Source organism: Oryctolagus cuniculus, chromosome 11, assembly GCF_051225735.1.
Source record: "Oryctolagus cuniculus isolate XC-2025 breed Fujian yellow rabbit chromosome 11, ASM5122573v1, whole genome shotgun sequence".
Classification (NCBI taxonomy): Eukaryota; Metazoa; Chordata; class Mammalia; order Lagomorpha; family Leporidae; genus Oryctolagus; species Oryctolagus cuniculus.
Window position 1 is genome coordinate 106,732,952 of NC_142877.1, and position 13,877 is coordinate 106,746,828.

General features: G+C 50.2%; 2 protein-coding genes across 2 annotated transcripts in view; both read right to left on the reverse strand.

Annotated features, from left to right (window-relative positions):
• The window catches only part of NT5DC3 (5'-nucleotidase domain containing 3), a 57,536-nt gene extending 47,068 nt beyond the window's left edge, over positions 1-10,468 (reverse strand). Inside the window, exon 1 of the mRNA XM_051845832.3 lies at positions 10,172-10,468. Within this exon, the coding sequence (XP_051701792.1) occupies positions 10,172-10,382 (211 nt within the window). The 5' untranslated portion in view covers positions 10,383-10,468. The remainder of the gene's footprint in view (positions 1-10,171) is intronic.
• A 2,032-nt stretch (positions 10,469-12,500) lies between these two features.
• LOC100355689 (putative tetratricopeptide repeat protein 41) overlaps positions 12,501-13,877 on the reverse strand; it is a 90,353-nt gene continuing 88,976 nt past the window's right edge. The window contains exons 15-16 of the mRNA XM_089308896.1: positions 13,295-13,424; positions 12,501-13,205 (exon numbers count right to left, since the gene is read on the reverse strand). Coding sequence (XP_089165022.1) covers positions 12,530-13,205; positions 13,295-13,424 — 806 coding nt within the window. The 3' untranslated portion in view covers positions 12,501-12,529. The remainder of the gene's footprint in view (positions 13,206-13,294; positions 13,425-13,877) is intronic.

Sequence of the window (13,877 nt, forward strand, 5' to 3'; positions counted from 1 at the left end):
CGATCATGCGACAAACTCAGGCCGATGGCAGATGGCCACTCAGGAGGCTGTGGGAAGGGATCCTTTACCCAGCGGAGGCCCCTCCACCTGCCAGGTGTACGGCTCTCTGCTCTGAGACAGGTCTCTACGACCCGGAAATGAGGCACATGTCTGCCTTCAGCCCAGCCTTTCCTGGGGTCACAGGATTGCCAAAACACGCCTAAACCAAAGGGGATGTTTTACAACAAGGTATGAAGATGGTACCGGCACCCCCCTCCCACCACGCAGCCAGGAGGTGAGCCCGGGTCTCCACCTGCACTCTCCCCGCTGGGCACCACAGTGCCGATGCTGGCGCCCTTTACTCAATGCATTTATTTAGAGCTGCACCCCCGCATGGTGCCAGGACTAGTAACCCTTAGTGTTCCTATGGGTCTTTATAACTGGCACACACCTGCAATTAATTTTTATTATTTTTTTGGTTGAATAGACAGGGAAAGCCATCTTCACTGGTAGCATACAGTCAGGAGTCAGCTCACGCTGTCTGTAAAGGGCCAGTTAGTGAATATTTTGGGCTTTGTGGTCTGGATTGTAGCTGCTCAACTAGGACAGCAAAGAGCAAATGAAGTGATTAACAAAAAGAAAAGAAAAAGAAAACAACCGGGGTGGCTGTGTTCCAATAAAACTTCGCACACAGGGGCGGGCATCGGGGCCTGCAGTTGATACCTGCCTGCACTCCTTGGCTTCAGCTTCCCACCAATGCAGACCCTGGGGAGCAGCAGTGGTAACTCAAGTACCTGGGCTCCTGCCCCACACACAGGAAACCTGGATTGAGTTTCTGATTCTGGGCTTGAGCCCAGAGCCCAGACTCAGCCTTTGTGTGCAAGTGGGGGAGTGAGCCAGTGAGTGGGGGAGTGAGCCAGTGAATGGGGGAGTGTGCCCACTTGCTCTTTCTCTGCCTCCCAAATAAAGTTAAAAAGCAAACAGCAAGCTAGAATCAGTCCCATGAACTGTAGTTTGCAACCCTTCCTATGGTTAATAGTATTTCCTTTTAATGTTGTTGCAATATTTGTCTACTATTAATAACTTGCTGGCTTTCTGCGGTCAGCACCTAAGATCACTCCCCCCTTCCATTAAGCTCAACCCTCTCACACCCTTATTTTGGGGGGCATCTCTCATAAACAGCAACTGACTGTATCTCCTTTGTATCTGACGGGATAATCTCTTAGTCTGACAATTACTGATATATTTGGAATTATTTCTATCATATTTAATGCTACTTCTCGCTTTTTGTTTCTTTCATCTTCATTCTTGCCTGTTTCTGAATTGTATTTCCATACAATTTATTGTCAACATTCATTTACTCACTCGACTACCAGTTACTTTTTTCTCCATTTTCTCTTCCTTTTTTTTTAAATTTTTATTTATTTGAAAGACAGAGTTACAGAGAGAGGTAGAGAGAGAGACATAGAGAGAGGCCTTCCATCCAGTGGTTCATTCCCCAAATAGCCACAATGGCTGGAGCTGAGCCAATCCAAAGCCAAGAGCCAGGAGATTCCTCTGGGTCTCTCATGTGAGTGCAGGGGCCCAAAGACTTGAGCCATCCTCCAATGCTTTCCCAGGCACATTAGCAGGGAGCTGGATTGGAAGTGTAGCAGCCGGAACTCGAACCAGCACCCATATGGGATGCCAGCACTGTAGGCCTGGGATTTAACCTGCTATGGCACAGCACCGGCCCCTCCTCTTCCTCCTTACAACTCTCTTTTGGAGATCATTCTTTTATTCCCTGATAAATATACATTTTATAAGTTCCTTTAATGAGTTCTTTTTGTGGCATACTCTTGGTTTTTATCTAAATAGCTTTACTCTTTTTTTTATTGTTATTTTAATTCTCTTATTTGAAAGACAGAGTTAGAGAGAGAGAGTGGGAGAGACAAAGAGAAAGAGATCTTCCATCTGCTGGTTCACTCTTCTAAATGACCACAACAACCAGGGCTGGGTCAGACCAAAGCCAGGAGCTTCATCCAGGTCTCCCACATGGGTGCAGGGGCCCTGCACTTGAGTCATCTCCCACGGCCTTCCCAGGCACAGTAATAGGGAGCTGGATTGGAAATGGAGCAGCTGGGATTTGAACAGATGCTCGTAAGGGATGCCAGCATTGCAGGTGGCAACTTCACCTGCTGCACCAGAGCAACAGCTCCTATTCCAAATCTTTTTTAAGATCTTATTTATTTATTTGAGAGGTAGAGTTACAGACAGAGAGAGAGATAGGAGAGGTCTTCTTTCCATCGGTTCACTCCCCAAATGGCTGCAACAGCCAGAGCTGGGATGATCTGAAGCCAGGAGCCCAGAGCTTCTTCCGGGTCTCCCACATGGGTGCAGGGGCCCAAGCACTTGGGCCATCCTCCAGTGCTTTCCCAGGCCACAGCAGAGAGCTGGATTGGAAGAGGAGCAGCCGGGACTAGAACCAGCACCCATATGGGATAGTGGCGCCACAGGCGGAGACTTGGCCCACTATGCCACAGCATATGCCACTCTAATTCTTGACTGATGTCTTAGCTGGGTATTGGAGTCTATGCTGACAGTTTTCTCTCAGCACTTGGAGGGGATTTTACCCACTGCAGGTTTCATTCTCCCATTCCTCTGCCATCGTAGTAACATGGACATGGGCCTACTGTGCACTGGTCATTAAGAACTCTACATCTATTAATTCACTTAAACCTAACAACCCTATGAGGTGTTATTATGATCATTCCCATTTCACATATGGGGAAACTGAGGCACCCAGCAGTCATCTGTCCCAGGTCACGTAGCTTACAAATGAAGTCAGGATCTGAACCCAGATATGAGTGCTCCATGGTCTGTACCCTTAATACTATGCCTTTGGACCTGTCTTTCTGGTTGATTTTAGGTTCTTGTCTTGTCTTTCGTATCCATGATAGCTTATTAATCCTGCTTGGGATTTGTTCTGCTTCCTAAAACCTGAGCATCCTCCTCCACAGCTCTGGAAGAGCCCCAGCAACCTTTCTTTACTGCCTCTCCTCCACTTCCCCACCTCTCCTACGGGAACACCAGACACGTGTAAGGCCTCTCACTCCATCATTTATTCAGCTGCTTCATAATACCCACCTACGATGACATTACATTCTGGGCAGTTTTCTCAGATCCACCTTCCAGTTAATTTTTTTCTTCACTTTTGCCTATTAAAATAATTCACTGATTTTTTAAGAATTAAGTTTAATTTCTAGAATTCCTATATTATTATTAAAATCTGCCTGATCACTTCATGACCCTTGCCCACACTTGCATCTTTCATGTCTCCAGAAGTCTGAATGTTATCGGATGCTAGTGAAAGCTGTTTTCACTTATAGTCCCAGTATCTGAAGCCCTGCCCACACTAACTGAGTCCACTGGCTCTCACTTTGGGTGGCTTTTTTCTGTATTTTTAAAGTCTGCATTGAGAGCTCATATCTGCTTGATCAAATCTTAAGAGTCCTGGATTCAAGGTCTGTTCTTCCAAGAAAAGCCTGCATTTACTTCTAACAGGAATTCAAGATCACAATCGCTTGCTTTCAGTGACTTTCTCGGTGTGGGATCACCAGACCATGGGAGCACAATCAATTCAAACCCAACCCCACATGAGACCTCTAGCCAGTGACCACAAGGTCACGAGAGGCTTCCACAAACTTCCCTCTACCCCGTACACACAGAAAAAACACCGAGAGCAAGGCAGAGAGAAGTAAGTGTCCCACTGTGCCTCTCATGGAAGAAAGCACTGAGGCCATTGGACTTTCAAGGGAGTCTCGGACCACGCACCATGTGTGGTGGAGGCAGGGCCCAGCCTTGCAGCAGGCAGTCTAGCACCACTCAAAGCCTCCCGGGACAGGGCCCCCTTGGACTGCTCCCTCAGCTGCAGCTCTGTCCTCATGATCAGTCCTTGGGATGTCTCTCCAGTTTCTCAGAGTTCAGTTATGCATTCAAAAGAAGGGCTCCTGTATTTTTTTCCACACAAGGATGCAGAACAAAAGGTTTTCAGACGTCCTCACCTGCCTGATCGCTGGGAGCCAAAGTCCAAAAGAACTTTCTAAGGAGGGAGGATTTCTGCTTAAGTCTTTAAGAGTTCAATAAAGGACTGGTTTCTAGCTTGCAAAAACACAGCTTCCTGTGCCCTGTGTCCACCCTCAGGAACCAGAATCTCCAGGGATGGACATGGAAATTCAATTTTTTAATTTGTTATTCACTTTTATTTGAAAAGCAGAGACAGAGACACAGGGTCCTTCCATCTTCTGGTTCACTTCTCACATGCCCCCCAGATAGCAGGCCAAGCTGAAGCCAAGAACTCAATCCAGGTCTCCAATGTGGTGTCCAGGACCTGATTACTTGAGCCATCCCCCACTGCCTCCAAGAATGTGCACTAGCAGGAAGCTGGAATTGGGAGCAGAGCCAGGCACTCCACTATGGGAAGCAGGCATCAGAGGTGACAGCTTGACCACTGTACCAACCCAATGACCGCCCCCAGGAATTTCTGATTTGAACAAGCTCCCCAGAAGATCTGATGTGTCACCAAGTTTGAGTTTTTGTTTTGTTTTGTTTTTGTTTTTGTTTTTAATTTTACTTGCTGGGGCTGGCACTGTGGTGTAATGGATAAAGCCATTGTGCGCAGTGTTGCATCCCATATAGGCTCCAGTTCAAGTCCTGGTTGCTCCACTTTCTGATGCAGCTTTCTGCTGTGGCCTAGGAAAGCAGAAGATGGCCCAAGTCCTTGGGTCCGCGCACCCACGCAGGAGACCTGGAAGAAGCTCCTGGCTTCAGATTGGCTCAGCATCTGCCATTGAGGCCATTTGGGGAGTGAACCAGTGGATGGAAGATTTTTTCTCTTCCTCTCTCTCTCTGCCTCTGCCCCTCTGTAACTCTGCCTTTCAAATAAAATAGATCTTTAAAAAAAAATTATTTGCTTTCGAAAGCTGGTAAAACGATTATCATGTATCTTGTACATTTTCTCTCCTTTCACATCCTCTTTATGGTACCCAGAATTTTAACTATGCAGGATCTGTGCCCCCATTGAAAGAGGAAAATTAAAACTTGGGATTTCAACTGGTGGGTCCTCCAGCTGCCACCACGCCAGTTAGAGGAAACCTTCACAGTCAACAGGGAGTCAGGTCAACACTACATCCTGATTCCAAGATGGTGCCTGGATCCTGGATGCAAATGTTAACCTGGAGACAGCCCCCGCGAGGGCCCTGCCTCCCCAAGCCAGGCACCACGGCTCAGTCCTCGCTTGCCTGCAGGGCACCACAGGGGCCCAATGAGCTCTGGGTCACCAGAGTGAGAGCCCCCACGAAGTCCTGAGAGCCTGAGGAAGACCCTGCAGACCTGTGCGTAGGCACAGTGTGAGCCGGCACAGCGTACATGGGTCTGTTTCCTAAAGACAAAGCACACCCTGACATCATTACTCTAGGTCCCTGACACACAGAGAAAGCCTATTTCTGGTTATACAAGTAAGCAGCAGTGTTCCAGATCTCCCCCAAGGCTGGCACAGACTCCACTACTTGAGCCACCACTGCTGCCTGGCAGGGTGCACATCAACAGGAAGCTGGACTCGAAGCAGAGCCAGGACACAAACCCAGGCACTCTGATGTGGGATGCAGGCATCCAAGCGTCACCTATCCATGCTGTACCACACGCCTGCCCCTGTCTTCTACTTTTCTTTAAACATGTCTCTCAGAAGATGCTGGAACAATGAGAAATGGTGGTCTGATTTTAAAATTAATTCAAGAATCTCTTTAACCCCTTGCAGCTCCTTGAGGAACTTAAGCTGATTATTACTTTATTGTATTTTATACATAATGACTCCTGTCCCTGTGTCTTGGGCTTATTTTATGACTGCTAAGCTTACATCACCATCTCCCACAGTCCTCACTACCCACATAACTTCTGATTGATTATTAAATGCTTCCAAGCTAGATCTCAGACTAAATCCTTCATCACCCTGTAAAAGCTTCTGCCACTGCGCACTAATCCTCACACTTCTTCACACAACTTAATTTACGCTGCAGCCCTAGCCAGGAGGCCGGAAGTTCTCAGAGACCAGGCTCTGAGATTACTTCTGAAGGAAAACAACCCACTACACTGCCCAAAAATAACCCCAAGCAATGCCTCCTGGAGGAGGAGGAGGAGTGTTCGCATCCCACACCTGAAGGGCACACACAGTGATTGAGTTCAGAGACGACACACAACAGACCATGCACAGATACACAAATATACTTCAAATTCACGGGAAGATGAAATTTAACTTAAAAATTAAAACATAAGCCCATTTTGGTACAATATTTTTAAATGCCCACATAGTTTTTCATAATATCAAACTCTTTGCATGACAATAGCATGACGGCTTTTGACAATGCGTCCTTTTAGGACAGGGTTTCTTGAGCTTGGTACTAGGACTGACACTCGGGGCAGGGTCATTCCATGTTGAGGGACATTTGCGATGTTTACAGAAACCCTGGCCAGCAGCACCCCTCTCCTGGTTGTGACAGCAGAACCATCTCCACATCTCCATACGTGGCCAAATATCCCCCGGGGACAAACCCGCTGCCTCCAACTCCAGTCGAAAATCACTGTTCTAGGAGAAAACTGCAGCATCTAACACGTTTGCCAGAGGCCACAAAACTGCTTCTTTTCCTAAAAACACAAAGAACCTTTGCTTTGCACTGAGTTTGAGACAGGATGCATACACATGATATTTTCAAAAGGATCAAGCAAAAAAAAAAGGACAAGAGAAGAAACTCCAATGAAGGGATGATATATGAAGCCCAGAGCCAGTGCTCCTCAAAACTGCGACTGTTAGAGTCTGCGGGAGCTGAAGGAGAGCAGACAGCAGCCTGGAACCCAAAGAGGACACTGGGTCAAAACTAAGGAACTCTGAGTATGTGTAAACTATGGGTAATGTAGCAGTATTGGTTCATTAGCTATGATAATTGTACCACAGTTGGGGCCGGTGCTGTGGTGCAGCAGGTTAAAGCCCTGGCCTGAAGTTCCGGCATCCCATATGGACACTGGTTCTAGTCCTGGCTGCTCCTCTTCCAATCCAGCTCTCTGCTATGGCCTGGGAAAGTAGTAGATGGCGGCCCAGGTCCTTGAGCCCCTGCACCTATGTGGGAGACTCGAAGAAGCTCCTGGCTCTGGATCGGCACAGCTCTGGCCATTGCAGCCATCTGGGGAGTGAACCAGCAGATGGAAGACCTCTCTCTCTGTCTCTACCTCTCTCTGTAACTCTGTATTTCAAATAAATAAAATAAATTTTTTAAAAAAATTGGACCACAGTCATGTGAGATTAATCAGTGGGGAGCAGCAGGCATTTGGTGCAGTGGTTAAGATGCCACTTGTAATACCAGCATCCCAAATGCCAGTGCCTTTGTTCAAGTCCCAACTCCACTCCTGATTCCAGCTTCCTGCTAATGCAGACTCTAGGAGGTAGCATGTGATGGCTCAAGCATTTGGTTCTCTGTGACTCATGGGATGGGAGATTAGGGTTGAGGCTCCCAGCTATGGCAGGATGCAGCCCCAGCTATTCTGGGCATTTGGGGAGGGAGTCAGTGGATGGAACTTCTCTCTCTCTCTGATTTTCTAATAAACAAATAAATGCTTATTTAAAGCAATAAGAGAAACATGTATAGGGTTTATTTAAAAATACGCAGTTTTTCTATAAATAAAAACTGAGAGACACAGGTAGGGGTTGAGGGGTATGGATTAAGTCACCAATTATGATGCCAGTATCCCACATGTGGGCCCTGGTTCGAGTCCTGGCTGCTCTGCTTCCAATCTAACTTCCTGCTAATGTACCTGGGAAGGCAGCAGACTCCATAGGGTCATAGTCCCTGGACCCCTGCCACCCATGTGGGAGACCTGACAAGTTTGAATCCTGGCTACTCCATTTCTGATCCAGCTTCCAGCCAATGTACCTGGGAAGGCAGTGGAAGATGGCCCAAGTGCTTTGGCCCCTGCCACCCATGTGCGAGACCCAGAGTTCCTAGCTCTTGGCTTCATGCCTGGCCCAGCCCTGGCTGTTGTGACCATTTGGGGAGTGAACGGGTAGAGGATGAAGATCAATCTCTCTCTCCCTCTCTCTCTCTCTCTCTGATGCTCTGCCTTTCAAAGATAGAAACAGTAAATCTTTAAAAAAAAAAAAAAAAAAAAAAGTCCTAACTAAAGGCAAATAAAGAAGGATGGGAAAGGAAAGACACAACAAAGAATAAAAAATCTCCTCCCTGGGGCCAGCGCGGTGTTCACACAGAACTCATTCCATGAATAAATGTTTACTGCAGCTTCATCTGACATAGCAGAAGACTAGGAGCAACCCACATGTCCCCTGATGAGTGATGCCAGGGTAAGCAGCCCACTGTGGTTAAACAGGTGCACACAAACTGGCTCCAATAAGGAAAGCACTAATGATACAATCATGCAACAATGTGGCTAAAACTCCAAGCAACTGTGCCCAGTGGAAAAAAGCCAATCCCAAAAGGTTACATAGTATCATGACTGCAGCTAGACTTTTTGAAATGACAGAATTTTAGAAGTACACAGCAGATAACGCTTCAGGGACAGGGGAAAGGGGGAGCATGGGGAAGGCGATGGGTAGGGTTACAAAGACAAGATGAGGGATCCTTCTGATGAGCTGTTTTACACCTTAACAAGGTGGCTACACAAGCCTAGATGGAATAAAGCTGTGTGGAACTCCTCCTGCCCCCAACACACACACACATAGGAGTATCAATAAAACCAGGGGCCTCTAACAGAATTACACCAATGCACTCTGGCTGTGACACTGTACTATTGTTCTGCAAAATGTTACCACTGGGGAAAGCTGAGCAAAGGGTCAGCCAGATCTCCCGGTATTAATTCCTACTGTTGCATGCACACAATTCTCTCCGCTAAAATTTCAACTGAAAACCACCCTGCTGACCCAAAAGCTGGGCTACACCAATTCTGTCTATTTCTTTCATCTCTAAGACCTGCAATTCCTAACGTCTCCAAAGCCAGGCTTCTCTCCGCACCACACAACAGCTTTAAGTCTCAAAGCAAAATTAAATTCTTGGCATAGCGAAACTCTGAAAATAAACCACTGTCTTATAGAATTCTGCACCGGTAGCCACTCTGAATCTCTTCTGAAAATTATTCCAAGTGGGTTTTATTTCATTAAACTGACCTCTGGCCAAAAGAGGGAAAATGTGACACTACTACTTGTCATATCATCAAATATGTTTTCCTCATCTTACTGCCACCTCAAGCTTCCCCCCCTCCCGAAAAAAAGAGGGCCAATATTAAAATGTCGATTCTGCATTCTGCAATCTTTCATGAAAGCAGCAGCGATTACTATCCGCCCCTGGCAACGGCGGTTCCCAAGTGATCAGCGGCTACTGGGGGCATCAGAGCAGGAAACCAGAGGTGCGCTGAGACAGACGCTAGGTCAAAGTGTGACCTTGGCCGGAGGCCCTTCAACTCGCGTCTCAGTTTTGCCATCCACTGAATGGGAATGCAACAGCACCACCCTGGGAGGCTACGGAAGCATTCACAGGGAAATCTCGGCGCCCCGCACTACGATTTCAAGTTCCTCTTTCTGCCGCGCCCGCTTCCCTTAGCAACGCCTGAGCCAGGCCCACTTCACGTTCACCTGGCCAGAAAGCACTGGCTCTGCGCTCGGGAGGGGAGGCCAGGCCCCCCAGGCCCCCCAGGCCAGGCCAGCCCAGGCCAGCCCAGCCCGGCCCAACCCACCGCCAAAAAGAAACACGTGCGCCTCCACTTGCCGCCAGGCGCCCAGCCCAGCAGGCCCCTGCAGGGGCACGGGGCGCCCACTGCCCCTTCCCAGGCCGTCCTGTTATCACCCTTGGTTTTTTCAACACCTGGCAGTGTGGGGGCGACCGTCTTCGGATCCTGCCAGTGCACCCCCGGGGAAGCCCAACGCGCTTTCCGATGCAAATTTCTGGCTGAAGACCCCTGGAACGAATGCAGCAGCTTCCCCCCCTGACAGGAGAAACGCAAGAGTTGGAAAGTTTCAGGAGTCGCCCGGCCAAGGAGGGGCCGCCCGGGGCTGGGCTAGGGGGCCCGTGAACCCCAAATGCAAGGCCCCAGAGGTCGGGAGCGGGCCGGGGGCGCGGCCGGCCGCGCCGGGAAGGTGTCGAGGCGCCGCCGCACTCACCCTCTGTGCTCCGCTTCGCCTCCCGGTAGCGCTCCCACAGGTAGCTCTTCATGTCCGAGGCGGCCCCGGGGGCAGTGCACAGGGGCCGGGTGCTGCCCGCATGCGGCCGCCCGCGCGCCGCAGCCCCGCAGCCACCCCGCAAGGCCGCTGCTGCCGCTGCCGCCGCCCTCGTCCCAGCCCCGCGGGCCGCCGCCGCCGCCGCCGTGGCCATGCTTTCCGCTGCTGCGCTGCGAGTGGCCCCGCGGGGCCAGCGCGCCCGCAGCTCAGCCCCGCCGGCGGGCGGCTCCCTGCGTCGGAGCACGTGGCAGAGAGGCCCCGCCCTCCGGCCGTCGCGGGGCGGGACCTGGGCAGAGCGGGGGTGTGACCGGACCTGAGGGGGCGGGGTCTGGGGCGGGACCGGGGCAGAGAGGCGGTGACTGGACCGTGAGGGGCGGGGCCTCGGGGCGGGGCCTCGGCGGGCGGGGGCGGGGTCTGGGGCGCGGCCTTGGCTTGGGTCGGGAAGGTGGGGCCCGTGGCCCAGACTGCGGGGGTTGGCTCCTGCCCCTGGGAAGGCCGGGGCGCGAAGGCCACGGGAATGGGATGACCGCGACACGCGACCCCGGCGCGTGCGGAGCCCTGCGGTACCTTCCTTCCGCCTTGTGTGGCTATCTGTCTTCCAACTCTGGCTGCAGGGCCGTGTCCTTCCCTGCCTAGGCTGCCCAAGGTGACCTCTCTACGTTAGCCGTTGCAGGCTAGAGATCCTCCGGGTCGCGCCGGCCTGACTGGGACGTCCCCAGAGCCGGGATCCATCCAGGCCCGCTACCCGATCCTCTACCCACGTGAAGGGGGTGGCTGGACCCAGGCCCCCATCCGTGCGATGATGCCAAGCTCTTAAGGCCCCGATACATTTGATGGGCACCGTCCCTGCACTGCCTGGAGGGCCACAGCCCCCCACAGATCAGCGCCTAGGGAGGGAGGTCCACCCTCGGGACACGCTCACCCACTAAGGCTGCACGTGTTCTCTGTCCCACGGTTCCACAAAGGTCACAGAAACAGCAGTGTTTCCAGCAGGAGGTATTTCTGCGTGGGCTGTCAGACTTAGCAGCCTCCCCGACCAGCCCGGCTGAGTGCCCCCTCCCCCGACCTCAGGAACTTAAAGCAGGGTGCTGGGCGGCCGGGGAAGCCATCCTGCCCCGTGGACCCAGCTGGCCCGAGCAAGGCGCCCCAGGCACTGATTCGTGTATGCCCACGTTGCAGGCTGCAGGGATCGCAGCAGCCTCGGGGCAGCCGGTGGCAGCCCCTGACCACCATTTGCTTGCTAAGTCTTGCTGTACTCAGACGTGGGTGCCCTAATTTCTCCCATTTAACAGGTAAGCAGACTGAGGCGAAAGGAGGTTAAATACACTTTCCTGAATGACAAAGCTGAGCCCATGCTCGCGTTTGGCTTCCTAAAATGATCTGTAGGATTTAGCTGGGTGACAGGGGAGTTGGTAGCCCATAAGCAAGCCTCAACAGGCAATGGTTAATGTTTTAGAAATCACCAACAAAATGGGAAACAATAAAAATGTGAAAAACAGATATGATATCAAATCCACGAGCTCTGGCACTTTAAACATTATGGTTTTACTTTATTACAATTTATATCTTATTTGGTGACAGCAATGTGTAGATTTTGTTTATGCTGAAAATTAACTCAAATTCAAATTAAATGGCATGCAAATCACATCATTAAAACGTTAAACTTTTTTTAAGCTATGGATACTACCAGATCAAAGTTGTTCTACCTACCTCAGAAATGTGAATCACTGGGCCAGCATTGTGGCCTAGCTGGTTAAGCAGCCTGCAACAACAGCATCCCATATGGCCCCCGGTTCAAGTCCCAGCTGCTCCACTTCCCATCCAGCTCCCTGCTAATGACCTGGGAAAGCAGCAGAAGATGGCTCAAGTGCTTGGGTCCCTGCCACCCATACAGGAGACCCGATGAAGCTCCTGCTCTTGGCTTCAGCCCGGCCCAGCACTGGCTATGGTGGTCATCTGGGGAGTGAACGAGTGGATGGAAGACCTCTCTCTCTCTCTTTCTCCCAATTCCATCTTTCAAGTAAATAAATAAAGCTTTTTTAAAAAATGTGAATCACTTAAAAATTGTTCTTTTAGCTAAAATAAGTTACAATATTTGTATTTTTTAAAGATTTTTTTGAAAGTCAGAGTTTACAGAGAGAGACTGAGTTACCATATTTTAAGGGGCTAAAAACAATGAACTCCTCAAATCTAGAGTATGATCACTTCTAAATATTTTAGGAGAAAATACCCCATCAAATAATTCCAAATAAAGACAGATGGAAAAAAAATCTACAGGCACAAAAGAGTTCACAATAATTTTTATTCCTTTTTAATACCACTTGAGGTCTTCAACGATCTTGTTTCCATTTGAGATCTTTGTAGCAAAAAACACTTCTGAGGGTTGAAACTATAATCTGGGCTATGGAAAAGCCACTTTTCTGATATGAGCTCATATCCAGGTTCCCAGAGGTTATTTGTGCTAAGAGGCCCCAGCAGAGGGTGGTGGTAGATGGTAGTGAGTTGGCAGTCCCCGCTCTCCGTTTTGGCCGACAAACTCCTTGGACTCGAAAGCTCTACCAAACTATTCATTTTCCCTGAAGACAGAATCGTGGAGGAATACTCGTCCTTCTGTCCTGAGGCTTTCTTCCCAGGGCCGTTCCGTATGTCCACAGGACTTTGTGTTCTTCGCTGGATCTTTTCCTTAGCAGAAAGGCAAATCAGGGGTCTTGAGATCTGTGTCCCCTTTCTAGAAGCACATTTGGATTTACCTGAAACTGCGGGAGGTGCCGAGGCCCAGCTGTTGGCCTTCTGTAACTTCTGTGCGTTCGCGCACAAGGCAGAGTTCACGGAGCCAGAACTCTGTGCGCTGCAGTAGTCTAACTTAAGCAAGCGCTCCCACCGTGAGGAGTCACTCCGGGGACCCTCCCGACTCCAGTGGCTCACACCTTGAGGCCAACACCTCCTGCCCTTGGCCAGCTGAATTTCCTTCAGAAGGCTGCAAAAGACAAAACATTGTCAAGCGGTCGTGTGTCTCACACAAGTAGCCAGAAATGCCTTTCTTTTTGAGGCATGAATTAGACTCACCACTGGATTCCATGGACTGATGGATGAGAAGACCCCAGGCACATTGCCCTTAAATTAAATGATCCGCGCAAATAACCTGCTACCTCCATCATGACATGATAAGAAGAGTTGAATATCAGTAACTGACCTGCTGGGTATTTGAAAATAAGAATATTAGAATCTGTAACCAAGCTGGCGCCTGCGGCTCACTAGGCTAATCCTCCGCCTTGCAGAGCCGGCACACCGGGTTCTAGTCCCAGTCAGGGCGCCGGATTCTGTCCCGGTTGCCCCTCTTCCAGGCCAGCTCTCTGCTGTGGCCAGGGAGTACAGTGGAGGATGGCCCAAGTACTTGGGCCCTGCACCCCATGGGAGACCAGGATAAGTACCTGGCTCCTGCCATCGGATCAGCGCGGTGCGCCGGCCGCAGCGCGCCGGCCACGCTGGCCATTGGAGAGTGAACCAACGGCAAAGGAAGACCTTTCTCTCTGCTCTCTGTCTCTCTCTCTCTCTCACTGTCCACTCTGCCTGTCAAAAAAAAAAAAAAAAAGAATCTGTAACCATTACTCCTAGAGTCACTTGTCTGAGAGAAGGATATGGCGGTCAA